Below are 20345 nucleotides of genomic sequence, written 5' to 3'. Positions count from 1 at the left end.
GACTAAGACTTGGATAGGTAACCAGTTGGCCTCGATGTAGTGTTGTTTATCCAAACTGAAGGTGCTCCTCGGTTGGCTGATTCTACGGCAACAATGTTATTTATCCAAACTGAAGATATTCGTCGGTTGCCTTCACAATGCTATTTATCCAAACTGAAGATGTGTTGGCGGAAAAAAGAAAATAAAAAATCTCAAAGTGTTTGAGTGGTTTACGCAGGGCAATTGTGTGTTGAATTGGAGGGTCTTTTTCTGTTGCCATTGCATCTGTATTTATAGGATTGAAGTACTTGCTTTGCACGACCTGATCCCCGAGTAAAGTCCTATTTCAAATTCCCATGTATCTGATGTGACTTGATCTTTAAAGGATTGCATTTGATCTTTGGTGACGTGGCTTCACCACTTGCTTTCCTTCACCCATCTTCACAGCACCAACCCGAGAAACATGCATTAAAAACCTAGCCTTCCAAAAAACCTATGTTCCTAGGCTTTATCTAAATGAATATTAAATTCATTTTTAATTATCACCATCTCATAATTTCATCCCACCTATGCATCATGACTTTTCAAACCTCATCTATCATGTTCCTCCAATCTGATGGCAGCAATCCCAAGTTCACTCGAACCGTACTTGTTCGAAAATATAATGCTAAGATAATTAAAAGTTAATTACTACGATAAAAACCATAATATTATCTTTTAACAATAACAAAATTATCTTCATTTTTCATCCAATGATTAGGAGCCATGCTCTCTCAACGGCCTCGATCGCTTAGACCGATGGTGTAAAATCAGGTCCAAACAAGTTTACTCTCATTTCACTGTCCAACAATGACTTTCAAAAAAATCATGCAAATGTCAAAAACTCTCCATTTTAATTATACATATATATATATGAGAAAAAAAATTGATCAACAATTAGTAATGATAATTTAGACACTCGATAAAAAAGAAAACACACTTGTGCTAAGCAATTGTAACTTTTAAATTTACATGTATGAGTTGATTTGTTAAAAACATTCTCACTCTCATTTCACTATGAAGCAATGACCTTTTAAAAATAATGTAAACTGAATTTTATTCTTTTCAAAAACTCTAGAAAATAAATAATTCTCACAACAAATATGACTAAGGAGGGAAAAAAAATTACATTTTAGTGTTATTATTTTGATATCATTGTTGAACAGTGACTTGAAGGCATCCATTATTCTCAACAAATAGTGATGATATAAACATTATAAAACATAAAGATGTACAAACAAGTTAATGTAGTTGAGTTGGTAAGTTGTCATTATATTTCTTTCTCCTCTTTTCTTTCCTCCTCTCTTTCATCTTCCTCTCTGCCCTTTCACATCTTTATCTCTTTTGAATTTAAAAGTTCTTATTGTAGTTTAAAAACAATTCTGAATTTCATACCAAACAAGTTTTTGAACTTTAAAGAAAATGGTTCTTAAGAGTTGTTGTAGAATTATAATCATATTGAATGAATAATCTCACAAGGATTCAAATATATACAAGTCTCTTGAATTGGAGTACAAGTAATCCTAAGCCCATAGGGGTTTACATAACCTAGCCCATTAGAATACTAAGTGGATTCTCCTGCACTAACAACCCCCTCAAACTTGGCAGTCTTGGAGATACAAGTTTGGAACGAAAAAATGCAAAGCAAGGCTTGGAGAACCCTTTAGTGAGAACATCCGCAGGCTAATTAACAAAAGGGATAAACTAGACTTTGTGAGTACCCATCTTCACCCATTCACGAACAAAGTGATAATCAAGCTTAATATGTTTCATCTGAGCATGAAAAACCAAGTTGGCAGCCATGTCAGTAGTACTAAGATTATCATAATATAGGTGAAGTTACCGGAAAATGGAGCTCACAAAGAACATAAGATAACCAGACGGGTTTGCCACAAGCATGAGCCAAGGCATGATATTCAAATTATGCACTAGATTGAAAGTCGGTTGGTTGTTTAGTGGAACTTTAAGAAATCAAATTCGAGCCATGAAAAATAAGAAACCCTGAAGTGGACTGATCAGTGTCCGAACATTCGGCCCAATTAGCATCAGAATCACCATGAGGTAAAAGAGGACTAGAAGAGCGACGAAAGGATATACCTTGTTCCCTTGAGCCCTTAACATAGAAGATGATGCGTATAATGATAGTGAGATGTATCTGTGTAGGATGAGACATGACATGAGAGATGTGATTAACCGCATATGCAATATCTGGATGAGTCAGAGTAATATATTGAAGAGAACCCAAGAAATGACGAAATTCAATAGGATCCAATAATGGTGTGCCATCCTGATTAACCAACTGAGCATGTCAAGCAATAAGAGTGTCGTCGGGCTTAAAATCAGTCATATTCATTCGCTTAAGTAAGTCAATAACATACTTGGTTTAAGATAAGTGAAGACTAATTAAAGTAAGATGAACCTTGAGTCTTAGTAAGTAAGGAAAATGACCAAGGTCTTTAATTTCAAACTCATGACCCAAAGGATCCATAAACCGCTGAAGAGCCACAGAATCATTACTAGTGAGCATAATATCATCAAAATAAAATAATAAAATAAGATGGGTTGTACCATGATGAAAAGTGAACAATGTGGGATCGGCAAGATTCCGAACAAAGCCCTATTGAATAATAAAGGTGCTGAATCGCTGGAACCAAGCACGTGGAGCTTATTTGAGGCCATAAAGTGCTTTATGTAATTTGCAAACATGATGGGGGAGCTAAGGATCCAAAAATCCCGTGGTGCGACCATAAACACATCCTCATATAAATAGTCATGGAGAAAAGCATTTTTGACATTGAGTTGATGAATGGACCACCTATGAGTATAGACTGAGACCAATTCAGATAGTGGCAGGCTTAACAACCGGACTGAACGTCTCATTATAATCAAACCCATATTGATGATGAAAGCCTTTTATAACCAAACGAGTCTTATATTGCTTAATGACACCATCTGCATTAAACTTAATCTGAAAAACCCATTTGCAACCAACTAGATTTTGAGAAGGATGGGATGGAACAAGAGACCATGTAAAACATGTGGGTTTCAGATGGAGATAGTGAGAGCATGAGGTAACGCGTAACGAACGGTACCAGCATAGAATTGCTTGGGTCAAGAGTGACCAGTGCACAAACGAGTAGTCATAAGGTGAAGAGAAAAGGGACCAGCTAGGGCGAGTTGTGGTATTGGAAGAAGGATGGGCTGAGAATACATGCTGGAAGAATTGGAGGCCTACAACAGTATTTAGCTGTCAGAACTTGAGGCCTGCAAAAGTTCTGGACTAGAGGGATGGGCCAACGTAAGCCAGTCGCGTGAAAATAGGACATGGCAAGGACAGCTAGAGACAAGAGAGCGTTGGATAAATCTGGCTGGCCATCAATTTGGGTTGGAGAAGCTGGCTAGATGTCATTGGGTTGCGATGACAACAAGATTGGGACAAGCATATAAGCTCCACGGAGAGGGGTACTATTGGGCTCTAATGTCAAAAGAACAATTCGGGACTGGGCTATAGGGGTAGCAATGCAACCAAGAGGGAAGGTTGTCTTGTCAAACATGACTTGATAGAAGATGTAAATCTGATTGGTGATGGGGCCAAGGTAATGATATCCCTTGAATTGCAAGCTGTAACCTACAAAAACACATTCTTTGGAATGGGGTTCCAATTTGTTAGTGCTATAAACACCTAATTGCAGGTAACATGCATAACCAAACGTATGTAGGGTGGACAAATCAAGTTGGTGACCATAAAGCCTAAAATAAGGACTAAACCAACCCAAACCAGAGGAATGAAGAAGATTAATAAGAAAAATTGCAGTTAAGGCAGCCTTGACCCAAAGAGATAAGTCGATATGGTCAGTGTGAAGAAGAAAACGGGTGACAGTGGAGATGCGACGATATTTATGGTTGGGGAGACCATTTTGTTATGAAGTGTGGGGGCATGACACACGGTGAACAATCCCAGTTTTATGACAGAAGGTTTTAAAGAGTTATAAAGATATTCCAAACCAAATTATATAAGGAGTCAAAGTGCATAAAATTTTTTGATTTGGCTCGCATTAGAAAAAAATCCAAGATAACGCTAAATCATATGTAAATAATACATAATTATGAAAACCAGAAATAGACAGAGTAAAGGACATTCAAACATCTGAGTGAATCAAATAAAAATGGAAACGGAGGAATAACTATTAGAATTAAAAATAGTTAGTGCGATTTAGAGAGAGCACAAGGCTGACAAAACGCATTATTTAATTTAGAGAAAAAACCTAACGACAACTTAGATAAGACTTTAGAAGACAGATGACCAAGGCGAGAGTGCCATAGGGAAGAAGACTCGACATGGAAGGCAAACGGCTGAGATGGAGACACTGGATAAAGATGAACTTCACATCAGCACTGAAACAACAGAGAACTAACGTAACAGTCATAGATCACTTGGCCAAAATGATGAATAGTAACAACAACAAAATTATCTTTAGTAAACTAAGAAGCAAAAATAAGATTTTTCCTAAAGGAGGGAACATATAAAACATTATTTAATTGGAATTTATGGGAACCTAAAATAATAGGAAAAGACTAAGTGTGAGTAATAGGAAGATAAGCCCTGTTACCAACGAGAATAGATTTTTACCATTATAGAGGGTGGGGTCGGGAAAAGCAGCCCCATTGCTAGTCATGTGATAAGTAGTGCCCGTATCAAAATATCAGGTGGGATCATGAGTTGAGCTAGAGGAATAGGCATGATAACCCACAAAAGGTGGAGCAAGACAATGATGGCAAGTAGAGATGTGATGACCAGGTGAGTTGCAAACATTACACCAAAAACCAGGAGAAGCACTGAGAATACCTTGTTAAGGTCGGGTGGGGGGGGGGTTACAACCCAAGTGATTGGGTTGCTAGCCACCACTACCACCGTGTCCTCGACTAAAGTGGCTCTAGCCACTTGGGCGTGGGTTGAAGCCACGGCCTGGATTTCGGCCACTCTGTTATTGTGGATGCAGTTGGATAGGATCAACACTTTGGGCTTGATAGGTAGTAGGTTGTTGCGGCCAGGGAAGAGAGCATGCCCTCACTTCTAAAGTTCCAATAGTTGAAAGCAAAGGTTGGCAGCATGAGCAAGAGAAGCCTAATAAAAGTGGGCATGATGACACTCCCAAATCACCTTAGAGGAAGTTTTGCCAATGGTGAGAGACAAAATAAGTTCAGAGAATGGAAGTCAAATAGTTGACAACCAGTTAATCAGTCTGAAACCACATAGTGAATGCCAGAAGCTGGCATTCTGCAATAGGAAGAGTAGCAGCAAGGGCCAGAATCATGCCATCAACATAACCAAATAAATTGTGACCCAAAAGAAATGGCTTCATCTAACTAAGCCAAAGTAGGTGGTTGGAATGAATGAGTTTTAGAAAGTGAGCAACAATATGACCAGAGAGAGAAGATCCAGTGAGGGTAGAGGTTTAAGCAATCATGGTGGAAGAGGGGGGAAGGCAATAAGGGGAAAAAAAAGGATCACGGCACAAGGTGGAAAATAATCTAAGGGGTCGACAATAGGGGACAAAAAATGGAAAAAAAATGCAAGGGGACAGCAAAAAGGGAAAGACAAAAGAAAGAGGGCTAGGGTTTACCAAGAAGGGGAAACTTAAATGATTGATACTATATAGAATTATAATTGTATTGGATGAATAATCATAAGTCTTTTGACTTGGAATTTAAGTAATCCTCAACCCATAAGGATTTACATAACCTATCCTATTAGAATCTTAAGTGGATTTCTCCTACAAAAACAAATATTCTTAATAATACCAAACAAGTCTGAAGTCCCCACCAACTAAGTTGACCAGAGGTAAAAAAATTCGGCTTTTTGCGTGAGAATTCCAATGCCTATGCTATTGGGCCTTGACTCATGTGCACTGGGGGCAAAAATGTACATATATAGTTGTTGTAATTGTCTTAGCCCACAAAGCGTGGTTAATCCAAATAAAAAGGTTGGTTTGGTGTTCTTCTTTAAAGTTAATATTTTCCTATTTAATCCTAATTTACCTTATATTTTATTCAAATTTCAAAAACAATTCCATTCCTATTTTTTCATTTGGATTCCATGATTTCCATCTACGTAACAACACATTCAAAATAAAGAATAAAAACAAAAGAAAAACTAAGGAAAATAATTTGAAAACTTTGAGTATTAACGATAAGGAAAAAATAAAAGGTAAAGTGAATAGTATCATAATTGATTTTTTAGTGTAAAAATGTAATTTTCCATTAAATTAAACAGCACCGAAAGTTTTTCATTAAGGTTCTCAAAAACAAATCTGAGTTCAAATAGATGAACTCTGCACGCACACGACCAAAAGTTCAAGCAGTTCTTCCAAAACAAGTCCGTAACACATTATTTGAAATCTCAAACAACTCTCTCGCTTTCGTACAATTTCTGTTGGTGGAGACCCCACACACTCGACAGATTTGGCCCTTCAGTTTCGAATGGAAGCTATCAGATAGCAAACCACCCGGCTTCGCGAACAGGTCGCTAGGCAACAACAGGTGCTCTCAACCCACAATCCTAATTCCCACCAGATTTAATTTTATTTCAATCTCTAACTCTCTGTCCTGAATCCATATTTGATATTCCATTTATGACCAAATTTTAATTCCCGGTTGATTTGCTCCATTTTTCTTTTTTCCAAGTCCTTTTCTTTTCTATTTTCTTGGTGAAATTTGCAATCTTGTTATGCAGGCAATGCTTTTATCTCTGTTAGGTTTGAGATTTTCGATTTTGCTTTCAATTGTGTGATACAACACAATGCATTTCCTTTTCAAAGTCCTAAACTTTTATCAATCTTATTGATTACGATTTGTGGGAAACCCAAAGTTAATGTAAAATATGTATTGCACCCATAACATTCTTGGAATCTGATGGTTAATCTTGGGAATTTCATTTGGTGAATTGAGAAATGCGTATGTGAAGGACTGCAAAAAGAAGATTTGGGTAGAACGTTTTAATACATTTCTTGTTCGGTACACCTCGAAAAGTTATAGCCTCGAGTGAGTGTTATGGGATGCGGGTCAAGCTTGTTCATCAAATGAAACGTATGTTGTTCTTATGTTTTGCGTAGCAGTGTGCCCTTAAAGAAATCGTGTGGCAAAGTGCGGCTCAATCCATAGATCATGGGCACATTCCATATGGTCTTGGCAGCACACTAATTACCTTGGTGCCTAAAGTGCGGCTCAATGACAATAACCATTTTAGAAAGTTGTGCTAACGATGTGTTAAGGGATTTCAGTTTCTGTTGTAACTTTGTTTTTCATGTCACGTTTTCTGTCCATGTAGTCATATTCCTACACATGCACTTAAACAAGTTTATGGTGTATCTTCAACTACAATCTATCAATTTGAACCTCCCATTTATTTGCATCCCTCTCTGTTACTAATGACGTTTTTTAACTGAATAAAATAACATGGCTAAACTTGATCATATGTTTGCCGTAACAAAGGTTTGCTTACATTTCATTTTTGATTTGAGCGAAACAGACAATCTGATTACTTTGCGCTTTATTTTAGGCTGTCCTCAAGCAGTTTGGAGCTGGAGGATATGGAGGTTCAGATAGTTTAGTAACTGATGAGGCAGAACTCGGGCAGCATCAGAAACTTGAAAAGCTTTACATATCAACACGTGCCAGCAAGGTGGCCAAGGCGAGAGTGCCATAGGGAGGAAGACTCGGCGTGGAAGGCAAACGGTTGAGATGGAGACACTAGATAAAGATGACCCTCACATTGGCCCTGAAACAAGGGATAACTAGTGTAACAGTCATAGATCACTTGACCAAAAGGATGAATAGTAACAACCACAAAATTATTGTTAGTAAACTAAGAAGTAGACATAAGATTTTTCCTAAGGAAGGGAATATATAAAACATTATTTAATTGGAATTTATGGGAACCTAAAGTAATAGGAAAAGACCAAGTGTGAAGATAAGGCCCGTTACCAATGAGAATAAATTCATTACCATTATAGGAGGCGGGGTCGGGAAAAGCAACCTCATTGCTGGTCATGTGTTGAGTAGCGCCCATATCAAAATATTAGGTGGGATCATGAGCCGCGCCAGAGGATTAGGCATGATAACCCACAAAAGGTGGAGCGGGACGGTGAAGGCAAGTAGAGATATGATGACCGGGTGAGATGCAAAAATTACACCAAAAACTAGGAGGAGCACCAAGAATACCTTGTTAAGGTCCGGTAAGGGGCGGGGGTTAAAACCCAAGTGATTGGGCTGCTAGCCACCACGACCACGGTGTCCTCAACCACCGCAGCTTTAGCCACTTGGGCATGGGTTGAGGCCATGACCTTGATTTCTGCCATTCTGCTATTGTGGATGCAGCTGAATAGGATCAACACCTTGGGCTTGATAGGCAGCAGGTTGATGCGGGCCAGGGAAGGGAGCATGAGCTTACTTCTGAAGTGCCAGTAGTTGAAAGCGAAGCTTGACAGCATTAGCAAGAGAAGCTTGAGAAAAGTGGGCATGATGACACTTCCGAATTGCCTTAGAGGAAGTTTTGCCAATGGTGAGAGACAAAATAGGTTATGAGAATGGAAGTCAAATAGTTGACAACCAGTTAGTCAGTCTGAAACCACGTAGCGAATGCCAGATTCGGTTTAGCAGCTTCTTGTGAGCAACAAGAAGAGTAGCAGTAGAGGCCTGAATCGTGCCATCCACATAACCAAATAAATTTTGATCCAAAAAAACGGCTTCATCTGACTAAGCTAAAATTGGTAGTTGGAATCGATGAGTTTCAGAAAGTAAGTAACCATAGGACCAAAGAGAGAATATCCAGTGAGGGTAGAGGTTTGAGTAGTCATGGTAGAAAAAGGGGGAAGGCAATAAGGGGAAAAAAGGGGATCAGGGCACAAGGTGGAAAAATAATCAAAGGGGACGGCAATAAGGGACAAAAAAGGAAAAAAAATCCAAGGGGATGGCAAAAAGGGATAGACAAAAGAAAGAAGGCTAGGGTTTAACAAGAAGGGGACTTAAACGAGTGATACTATATAGAATTCTAATTGTATTGGATGAATAATCTCGTAAGTTTTTTTTGTTTAGAGTACAAGTAATCTTTAGCCCATAAGGATTTACATAACTTAGCCTATTAGAATCTTCACGGATTTCTTCTATATTAACAAATATTCTTGAGAATACCAAACAAACCTTAAGTCACCATCAACTAAGATGATCGGTGGTAAAAAAATTCGGCTTTCTGCGTGAGAATTTCGACGCCTATGCTATGTGGCGTTGACTCATGTGCAACGGGTGCAAAAATGTACATGTATAATTGTTGTAATTGTTTTGACCCACAACGTGTGGTTGATCCAAATAACAAGGTTGGCTTGGTATTTTTCTTTAAAGTTAATATTTTTCCTATTCAATCCTAATTTACCTTATATTTTATTCAAATTCCAAAATCTTAATTTCATTCGTATTTTTTCATTTGGATTCCATGATTTCCATCTACGTACCAACACATTCAAAATAAAATATATAATTAAAAATTAAAAATAAAGAATAAAAACAAATCTGGGTTCAAATAAGTGAACTGTCTGCACGCACACGACCAAAAGTTCAAACAGCTCTTCCAAAGCAAGTCCGTACCATTTTATTTGAAAGCTCAAGCATCTCTCTCTCGTACAAATTGTGTTGCTGGAGACCCCAAACGCTCGGCAGATTTGGCCCTTCGATTTCGAATGGAAGCTATCAGAAAGCAAGCCACCCGGCTTCGCGATCAGGTCGCTAGGCAACAACAGGTGCTCTCAACCCACAATCCTAATTCCCAACAGATCCAATTTTATTTCAATCTCTAACTCTCTGTCCTGAATCCATATTTGATGTTCCAATTGTTACCAAATTTTAATTCCCGGTTGATTTGCTGGATTTTTCTTTTTTCCAAGTCCTTTTCTTTTCTATTTTCTTGGTGAAATTTGCAATCTTGTTATGCTGGCAATGCTTTTATCTCTGTTGGGTTTGAGGTTTTCGATTTTCTTTCAATTGTGTGATACAACACAATGCATTTCCTTTTCAAAGTCCTAAACTTTTATCAGTCTTGTTGATCGCGATTTGATGGGAATCTGATGGTTAATCTTGGGAATTTCATTTGGTGAATTGAGAAATGCGTCTGTGGAGGACTGCAAAAAGAAGATTTGGGTAGAACGTTTTAATACATTACTTGTTCCGTACCCCTCGAAAAGTTATAGCCTAGAGTGAGTGAGTGTTATGGGATGCGGGTCGGACTTGTTCATCCGATGAAACGTTATGTTGTTCTTCTGTTTTACGTAGCAGTGTGCCCTTAAAGAAATCGCGTGGCAAAGTGTTTTGATCATGGGCGCCATTCCATATGGTCTTGGCAGCACACTGGTTACCTTGGTGCCTAAAGTGCAGCTCAATAACAATAACCATTTTAGAAAGCTGTGCTAACGATGTATTAAGGGATTTCAGTTTCTGTTGTAACTCTGTTTTTCATGTCACGTTTTCTGTCCAAGTAGTCGTATTCCTACACATGCACTTAAAAAGTTTATGGTGTTTCTTCAACTACAATCTATCAATTTGAACCTCCCATTTATTTGCATCCCTCTCTGTTACTAATGACGTTTTTTAAGTGAATAAAATAACATGGCTAAACTTGATCATATGTTTGCCGTAACAAAGGTTTGCTTACATTTCATTTTTCATTTGAGCGAAACAGACAATCTGATTACTTTGCGCTTTATTTTAGGCTGTCCTCAAGCAGTTTGGAGCTGGAGGATATGGAGGTTCAGATAGTTTTGTAACTGATGAGGCAGAACTCGGGCAGCATCAGAAACTTGAAAAGCTTTACATATCAACACGTGCCGGCAAGGTGGCCTACTTCCTTTCTTGCCCTTCTAATCTCAAATAATGTTTTTCCTTCTACTTATAGAAATTTTTATTCATGTTCTAGCATTATCAAAGGGATATTGTTCGTGGTGTGGAGGGATATATTGTCACCGGGTCCAAACAAGTTGAAATAGGTAAGTTGGTAACTTTTATATCATTTGTCAAGCTCAAACCTCATTTCACGAGGCCTAATGTTTATATTAGAAACCATAACCTTAATTATGGAATAGGAACGAAGTTGTCAGAAGATAGTAGGAAATATGGTGCTGAAAATACGTGTACTAGTGGAAGTACACTATCAAGAGCTTCATTAAGTTATGGGCGTGCTCGTGCTCAAATGGAGAAGGAGCGGGGGAATCTGTTGAAAGCTCTTGGCACACAGGTGTGGCAAAAGTTTCTTCACTTGCACGCAAAATTCTTTAGATAAGATTTGCATGAGCAAGATATGATTCTGAAATGGCGGAATGAGTGATACATTTCCATACTGATTTTATATTTTATTTTGCGTGATTATTGTAATGCATTTTCCTTTTTGGCCGTAAGGGATTGAACTAAACAGTTGCTCAGAATACTTTAAATTTAATTAACCGAGGTTTAATCTTGGAATTCTTATTCAGATACAAAACTTTGCCTCATCTTCTGCATACAACTTCGTGACAATTGTAAATACAAGCTGTTGCATCAAGAGCTTGTCAAACTTATGCATAAACTTACGACCCAAGCACTCAAATTGGCGGTTTTGTTATGTCCACTTGAATTATACGAAAATGATGAAACAAGTTATCTCTCTTCTGAGATATTTTCTGACTAAATGTGCAAAGGATATTCTTGCAGCAACTAAGGTTTTGTATAAAGTTTACATGATTCTTTATAGCGGAATAATGTATTAATATATTGTTGCATTCCACCATATACCTGCCATTCACAGTATTTCTGGTACAACTTCATGAGATGTGGTCTCTAGTTTTTTCTTTTGGTTATTGTGGTCCTGTTTCTAAAACCTCAAAGCCATACCTTACTGTGGGTAGAACAAGGGATGTTATTGGCGTTGATATCTTGTTTAGATTCTGGTTCTCCTAGTATAATCTTTACCTCATTTCCGCCCTCCAAATAAACTTTCAGAAAGGCATCAGAAGTTTTCTTCTGTTTCATCCAAACTCATTTTGCATGTCAAAGATTTGAAAATCGACTTTAAGCCTACTGTATTATGGCGTTGATTACATGCTTAAAATACTCTTTGTTTTTCTTGACATTTTATTTCAGTTATCCTTCACGTTGTAAATATCATGATAGGATTTAATTTCAAATGGTTCATTCCTTCTTGCTGCTATTAGAGGTTAAGTTTGTGACACGGTGTTTAAAATTACTAATAGGTGGCAGAGCCATTAAGAGCAATGATAATGGGTGCTCCATTGGAGGATGCTCGGCATCTTGCTCAACGTTATGATAGAATGCGACAAGAAGCTGAAGCTCAGGTATCTTTAATCTGTGTTTACCAGAGACTTTCTAGTATTTCTGAATATTTTATTCACACAACAATATTGTCGACTGGAATCCATGTGGGTCAACTGATGCACCCAGTATTCATGCAAATTGGTGAAAGCTAATTCATCTGTTGGATTTCTTGTACAAATATGTCATTGTGTGTTCTTTTGAACCTAGACAGGCTATTGAAGTTTCCAAACGCCAAGCAAAGGTGAGGGAAACACCTGGAAATTCAGAGAATGTTATGAAAATGGAAGCTGCAGAGTCAAAGCTGCAAGATCTAAAGTCAAATACGGCAATGTTAGGGAAGGAAGCTGCTGCAGCAATGGCAGCTGTTGAGGCTCAGCAACAGAGGTTGACTCTCCAGCGACTCATTGCCATGGTAGTACAAGTTTTCTCAATATATGCTTCGAGTTAAATTCGTTAAGCCTAAGTAAACGTTTGCCTGTTATATATTGGGAAATTAATGTTTAAACTTTCTTTTGTTCTTATCAAAATGTCTTTCCTCTTGTCAATTTTTTTCTGGATTGAAGGTCGAGGCAGAGCGGTCTTATCATCAGAGGGTCCTTCTGATACTTGATCAACTTGAAGGAGAGGTATGCACCCCCGCCCCCTCCCAAAATAGATTAATTTTCTCAACTATGCAAAATCCCATTTTTTATTTCTCTGTCAATTGATGATTTTGGGTAATGCGTTTTCTGATATTGATAGATGGTAACAGAATGACAACGAATTGATTGGGTAATGCGTTTTCTGATATTGATAGATGGTAACAGAACGACAACGAATTGAAGCGCCTTCTAGCCCTACTGTTGAAAATACCATGCCTCCACCACCACCTTATGACGAAGTTAATGGCATATATGCTTCTCAAACACATAATGGATCGTCTGACAGCATGAATTACTTCTTAGGGGAGGTTAGTAATTAAAGAAATTTCTGCATTCATATTGATTGTATGATGCAACTGCTGGACTTGAAGGCTGTTCATTTATGTTGATATTGTCAATTTATTGCAGGTTATGTTTACATATCAAGCTGTGTCTGACGTAGAGCTCAGTTTATCAGTTGGTGATTATGTTGTTGTGCGAAAGGTTTACAGCGTGCTTAGATTTATACTTCACTACCTTAAAATCTGAATTCGGGTTGGCCCAAGGCTTGGGACCAACCTAATAAGTAATCTAAATGGAAAAATGAGCACAATCTATCGTTGTAATTGTGATAACTAATACATACCAACTGGACCCACTTTAGGTTGGGTTTAGAACAATTTAACCTTGCAACAATTGGTTTTTGCTAGGCGGAACCTTTATTGGGTTTCAGATTGCCTGTCATCTGAGGGAAGTCAGTGAATCCAGGTTGCAGATTGCAGTATTGTTACCTTATTTGCATGTGTCTGCTGCTCCTGTTGAATAAATAAAACAATCAAACGAAGAAGATCACCCATGCCTAAATTATAATTCATTTTTGTTGCTCCGAATTCCTAGGTTGATTATATTACGTTCTTTCTGCAGGTGACAAACAATGGTTGGGCAGAAGGTGAATGCAAGGGCAAAGCAGGTTGGTTCCCATTTGGATACATCGAAAGAAAGGAACGAGTTCTCGCAAGCAAGGTGGCCGAAGTGTCCTAGCGTTTGTGCATGGGTTATATTATGAGCAGAGTGTTTTTTGTTTCTTTATGCATCGTTTATGTGTATTTTTGTTGTTTAAATGTACTCAATGATGGAGAATACATTGGTTCGAATGGAAGAACATCGTATCCTCCTTTTTGATGTGATGGTATGTAGACACTAATTTTTTTTTTTTTTTTTTTATCTATTTGATTGATAGGATTATCATTTATGAAGAAGTTAGTAGCTTTGTATTTACTATTTTTCCTGTCTTTTGTGTGTTACATATTCAACATCAAGATTTCTTATTGCAGATGAGTTTCTAGTTGATATGAACATCTAGATTTCTGAGTTATGAAGTTATATTGATGTGTTCTCTGTTTTTTGACGTATCTTGTGGTATTATTCTTGGTTTGGGGTTTTACCATGCAGTTTTTATCGAGCAAGATATCAAGCCATGAATGTCGCCTCCACCAAGTCTAATAAATCTGCTTCCGCAAAGACGTCCAGTTCTGGCAAACAAGGATCTCGAAAACCCCTTCAATGCACTTAACTATGACGGAACAACACCCACTACTGATCGATGTTTTTTTTTCTCGTTGGTTTTCCTCCGGGCCATAAATTTCACGGCAAGGATGTTGAACCGCCAAATCATGCAAAGAAATCTCATGCCTCAGGCCAGACACTGGTGACTCATAACGCGTCGAAACTACTTGACAAGGATGCATTCAAGTTCACAACTGATGAGTATAATCAACTCAAGGCTCTTGTTCGAGATGATAAACCATGTGCAAATTTTGCAGGTAAAACACAGCCTTTTTGTGCCATCCCTTCCTCACCCAATTCGGTGCATTGGGTTCTTGACAGCGGTGCCACTGATCACATTGCCTCGAATCAGGTTGTTTCAGTTATTACACCATTTAATTCTCCATGTTAACTTGCCAGATGGGTCTCATGCCAAAATTAACGGCATTGGTTCAACCACTTTAAATTCTAAATTGCACACTGATGGTGTTTTGTGTGTTCCATCCTTTCGTGTTAATTTGCTCTCTGCCAGTAAATTAACTCGCAAATTAAAATGCTCTGCTCACTTCTTCCCCACATTTTGTGTCTTACAGGACCTGGCTTCGAAGAAGATGATTGGCCTGGGGAAACAAATTAACGGATTGTAGTATTTGATCGTGCAAGAGAACTCTCAACCATCACCACAAACCAAACTATCAAAAATCGCTCTGCAAGTCACCTCTCCTTCCGCTGCTCTCTGGCACCAACGCCTTGGCCATCCATCCAAGGAGCCCTGTCAGCTTCTTTCTAAAATAGACTCTTCATCTTCTTTTAATTCGCAACATGTTTGTGACGTTTGTCCTTTAGCTAAACAAACTCGATTACCTTTTTCAAACAGTGCAATAAAAACGTCTCATCCTTCTGATCTTATTCACTGTGATATCTGGGGACCCCCTCGCGCTCCCACACATTCGGGTGCACGCTACTTTCTCACTATTGTTGATGACTACTCATGTTTTACATGGATTCATTTTATGCGTTTCAAATCAGAAATACAAGGCATCTTGAAATCTTTCTTTACACATGTGCAAACCCAATTTAATTGTCGTATTAAAAGTGCGCATTCTGATTATGGTGCTGAATTTACATCCATGAAATCCACTTTTAATGACCTCGGTATCCTTTTCCAACACTCCTGTCCCTCTGCCCCTCAACAGAATGGAGTGGTTGAACGAAAACATAGACACCTCTTAAATGTTAGCCGTGCCTTGCAATTTCAAGCCAATCTTCCCATCCGATTTTGGGGAGAAAGGTCTCACCGCTGCCTATCTTATCAATCGCCCTCCCATGCCCATACTTCCCACACCATCACCTTTTGAACTACTATACAACAAACCTCCTGACTACCATAACCTTCGTGTTTTTGGATCTCTTTGTTATGCATCAAACACTCAACCTTCATCTAAATTTTCCCATCGTGCTCGTCGATGCATTTTTGTAGGATATCCTCTTGGCCAAAAAGCTTATCGAGCCTACGATCTCTCCACTCACCAATTTCCACTAGAGATGTCATCTTTCATGAAATCATTTTTCCTTTCTCCACACAACAAACTGATGTCCCCACTGACTCACCTTTTTCCCATGTGCTTCCTCTTCCGTGCCCTGATCAATCCATACATCCCAACAACACAAAAACCATTCCCATATCTTCTAAACTTCCAGAACCTGATTTGACCACCTTTCTTCAAACCCCTGATAACCAAGTTATCACAGAGAGCAACCAAAACACATCCACAACATCGCCATCGGTCATCCTACCTTTACCGAACAATCATACTGATCATCCCTCACCTATTTCTCTACAATTTCATCTCCTCCTACTGAAACCAATAATCAGCCACCCACACTCTCATGCCCCTCTTCCCATTCAACTTGACACCACAGACACCACAAATATGACAACCAACAATCCTCATCCATCCCAACCTATACGCCAAAGCACTCACCTTCGCCAACCCTCGGTTCTCTTGCATGATTTTCATTGCAGCAATGTCACCATTCCCAGGTCCTCATCTTCCAAGAAGTCAGGTACGCGATTTCCTTTATCCAAGTACATTTCATACTCTACTTTAAGCCCTTCTCACAGAGCCTTTGTTAACACCATCTCTAGTGTTGTTGAGCCTACCTCTTATGCTCAAGCTGACCTTGACCCCAAATGGCGTGCTACTATGGATTCTGAGCTTCATGCTCTTGCTGAGCAGCGCACTTGGTCACTTGTTCCATTGGAAGTAAGTGGGTCTATCTCATTAAATATAATTCTGATGGTTCCATTGAAAGGTGCAAGGCTCGCCTTGTCGCTAAGGGTTACACTCAACGTGAGGGCCTTGTCTACACTGAAACCTTTGCTCCAGTTACTAAGCTTACTACCGTTTGGTATCTACTTGCCCTTGCAGCTATTTGCAACTGGCCTCCTTTTCAAATGGATGTCACTAGTGCCTTCTTGCATGGTGATCTTCATGAGGAAGTGCATATGGTTCCACCTCCTGGACTATGTCGAAAGGGGGAAAGTAATCTGGTTTGTCGTCTCCACAAGTCCTTATACGGCTTGAAACAAGCACCCCGAAATTGGTTTCACAAGTTCTCAAATGCTGTTCAGAAAGCGGGTTTCAAACAATCTTATTCCGACTACTCTTTGTTCACAAAGGTATGTGGTTCATCCTTTACCGCTATCTTGATTTATGTGGATGACATGGTGATCACAGGAAACGATGCCAAAGCCATTCAAAATCTGAAAAAAATTCTTCAGAAACATTTTCGTATCAAAGATATGGGCCACTTGAAATATTTCCTTGGAATCGATGTTGCAAGATCGAAGGCAGGGATTGCTATTTCTCAACGGAAATATACTTGATATTCTGGATGATGCGGGACTTTTGGGAGCTCAACCAGTTGATTTTCCTATGGAGCAAAATTTGAAACTTACCGATGATCAAGGTGAAGTTCTCAATAATCCATCTCGGTATAGAAGATTGGTTGGTAGACTTATTTATCTCACAATCACCAGGCCCGATATTAGCTATGCCGCTAATATTCTAAGCCAATTTATGCATCAACCCAGAAAACCACATTTGGATGCCGTCCTTCGAGTTCTTCGTTATTTGAAAAAAAAGTCCAGGGAAAGGCTTATTATTTTCCTCACAAAGTGAGTTGTGTTTGAAGAGTTCTTTTGATTCAAATTGGGCTAATTGCCCTATGACTAGAAGATCAACATCGGGATATTGTATATTCCTTGGAAACTCACTCATTTCATGGAAGACAACGAAACAAAAAAACCGTGTCTCGGTCATTAGCTGAAGCAGAGTACAGGTCTATGGCTGCTGCTACATGTGAACTGACATGGTTACGCTTTTCTTTTGAAAGATTTGCAGGTTAATAACATTGGCCCAGCAAAACTATTTTGTGATAACCAAGCTGCATTGCATATTGCTGCCAATCCGGTATATCATGAACGCACAAAGTACATTGAAATATATTGTCATGTGATACGAAAGAAAATTCAAGCAGGCCAAGTTGTCACTTCCTTTGTGCCATCCATGTCTCAAATTGCTGATTGTTTACCAAAGCTTTCGGTAATACAGCCTTTCGTAATTTGGTGCACAAGTTAGGTATGTTAGACATCCATGCTCCAACTTGAGAGGGAGTATTAAGATTTGGTTTAATTGTAATTGATTTAGGAATATTATATTTTCTTTTATTGTCTCGTTGACTTGGAGTAGTCCCCAAGTCTTGTAAATTGCCTTGTATAGACTCCGATTTCCTGTATAAGTTTGGCTCTGCAGCCACATCAATCACACAAGAAATTCCAATTTATCATCCACCACTTGCAAACTTGCAATGAAGCTTTTTCCAAGACAAAAAGAAGGGAAAGGGCTAACTATGTGTGTTATTTTTACTTTAACTATGTGTTAAATATTGCTAATGACAGAATTGAGTGAACAAATGAATTGAAACTCGGGTAAATTTTTACAGATATATTTTGTTGATACTTAAGTCCAAAAGCCCTATGTAAGTTACGAGAAACAAGCCCAATTAACCTAGCCCGCAAGGCACCCAAACATTTATGGAACAATGCCACTTGGCAACAAAATGTACTTTTACAGTACATATTTAAGTTACACATTTGAACAAGAGCAAATAGATAGTTTGACCTGATGGAATATAATAACCTTAGTTGAAATATGTTACCTAAATGTGTACTTTTGATGTGCATTGGACAAAATTCATTTGGCCATGTATGGAAGTCAGAAGACCTATACAGGTGTTGGTGTTTGGGTCTTAAATATAGGATTTGGGCCAAGAAGAGGATATCTTGGGTTGGAAGGCCTTGACTTTCAACCTAAGGTTAATTTTCAGGCCAATTGGCTCCCAGCCTAAAAAAGCATTGATTCGATCAATTCTAATGGAAATAGGATTGCCAAGAGATTTAGACGTGGCTCGATCAAGTCTTGATTGAGTTAAAATTTTCAAGGATTAGAATGAGGTTCTGATAAGATTAGAATTATTTCAGTAATCGAAACATGTGGCTGATCATATGAGAATGAATTACATGCATAAAGTGACTAGGTTTAGAATCCTAGTCCAAGTCAAAGAAGCCGAGATCGGATAGAAATTGAGTTTCAGCTAAAGAGGGGATTTAAAGAGATGAAGTAAGAAGAGATCCATGTGAGTACTGAGATGGCATAGTCCTATTAGAACTCTACCTCAACAAACTTGGTTATCATGTAATCCACCCCTATAAATAGAAGTGGTTTTGTACCATGAGAAGCCCTTCAACTCAACAAACAACTCAAAACGCTCTACGTGAAACCCTTTTCATAAACCTAAAATAAATACTTAATTATCATAAACCTCTCGTCAACACATCCTTATGTTTGGATAAACACTGTCTCTACGGGAAACCCTTCTCACACCCTAAGTAAAATACTAATTATCCTGAACCTCTCGTCAATACATCTTCAATTTGGATAAACACTGTATTGATAACCAGCGACATCTTCAGTTTGGACTAACATAAACTGTAGAATCAAGTGATTTAGGAGCATCTTCAGTTTAGAAGATGGATAAACACTTGATGCCCACAAGACAATTGCAATTTTCACCCTAGGTCTAGCATGACACTTACTTTTGGTGAAAAGAGGAAAGGGTGACTACCAGATGGATTATGAACCTGCTCCGTGGATCACTGAAGCTGACAAACAGTATGCAGTATAATTTTGATGATTTTTTTTTATAGGAATCTGTTTTTTCTTGCTCGTTTGAAATTCAGTTTGCTTGAAGTTAAGGAGCACGTAAAAGTTCTTATTGCTTGTAATGCTGCGAAATCTTCATATTCTTTGTAAAACCTTTTCTACAACCTTGTTGGGAGTTAGAAGAGAGACAATTGTCCTTTACTGCCGGCCGTTGGACATTTCAGTGATTTTTATTGGTAGTTATGCCCTGAATGTTAGAAGTTGATTCGTTCTTTAGGTCATTGCAGAGAGCCCTTGACAGAAGACTATATCTTCTTCTCTACGGAAACACTGATGGATCTGCTGGAAAGTCAGTCTGACATGTTCCAGAAAAAGTTTACCGGTCTGAAGAGACACTGCGGAAGGTGATGGTTGCTATAAGACACCATATACTAATCTTCTTATCCTCCCAAAATCCCATGTAGTTTCTTCGTGTTTTTTTTCTCGGTTACATAAAACCGGTTTATTTTCGGTGTGCAGAATCTGCATTAAAATCAGTTTTGGGAGATCTGTCACACACATATGGTGTATGAAATTGAGTAAG

General features: G+C 38.5%; 1 protein-coding gene across 4 annotated transcripts; it reads left to right on the top strand.

Moving 5' to 3' along the window:
• The first annotated feature begins 9597 nt into the window (after nt 1-9597).
• LOC103965220 (SH3 domain-containing protein 2-like) lies at nt 9598-14351 on the top strand. Of its 4 annotated transcripts, none has more exons than XR_007255280.1 (10): nt 9599-9809; nt 10775-10897; nt 10979-11048; nt 11145-11296; nt 12288-12389; nt 12581-12781; nt 12933-12995; nt 13176-13318; nt 13419-13493; nt 13914-13980. XR_007255280.1 is itself a non-coding variant. In XM_009378239.2 (10 exons), exons 1-10 carry the CDS (start codon nt 9750-9752, stop codon nt 14028-14030), a joined length of 1116 nt encoding a protein of 371 aa, XP_009376514.1. In that variant the 5' UTR covers nt 9600-9749; the 3' UTR covers nt 14031-14351. The 4 variants fall into 4 exon arrangements, 3 of the variants coding, with proteins under 3 accessions (XP_009376517.1, XP_009376515.1, XP_009376514.1); XM_009378239.2 differs by having other exon boundaries at nt 9600-9809; nt 13166-13318; nt 13914-14351; XM_009378242.2 differs by lacking the exon at nt 13419-13493 and having other exon boundaries at nt 9598-9809; nt 13914-14050.
• The last annotated feature ends 5994 nt before the right edge of the window (nt 14352-20345 follow it).

The sequence above is a fragment of a genome, unplaced genomic scaffold, assembly GCF_019419815.1.
Source record: "Pyrus x bretschneideri cultivar Hongxiangsu unplaced genomic scaffold, Pyrus_bretschneideri_v1 Contig85, whole genome shotgun sequence".
Classification (NCBI taxonomy): domain Eukaryota; kingdom Viridiplantae; phylum Streptophyta; class Magnoliopsida; order Rosales; family Rosaceae; genus Pyrus; species Pyrus x bretschneideri.
The sequence above is the reverse complement of the archived record's forward strand: the minus strand, read 5'-3'. Positions and strand labels throughout refer to the sequence as shown.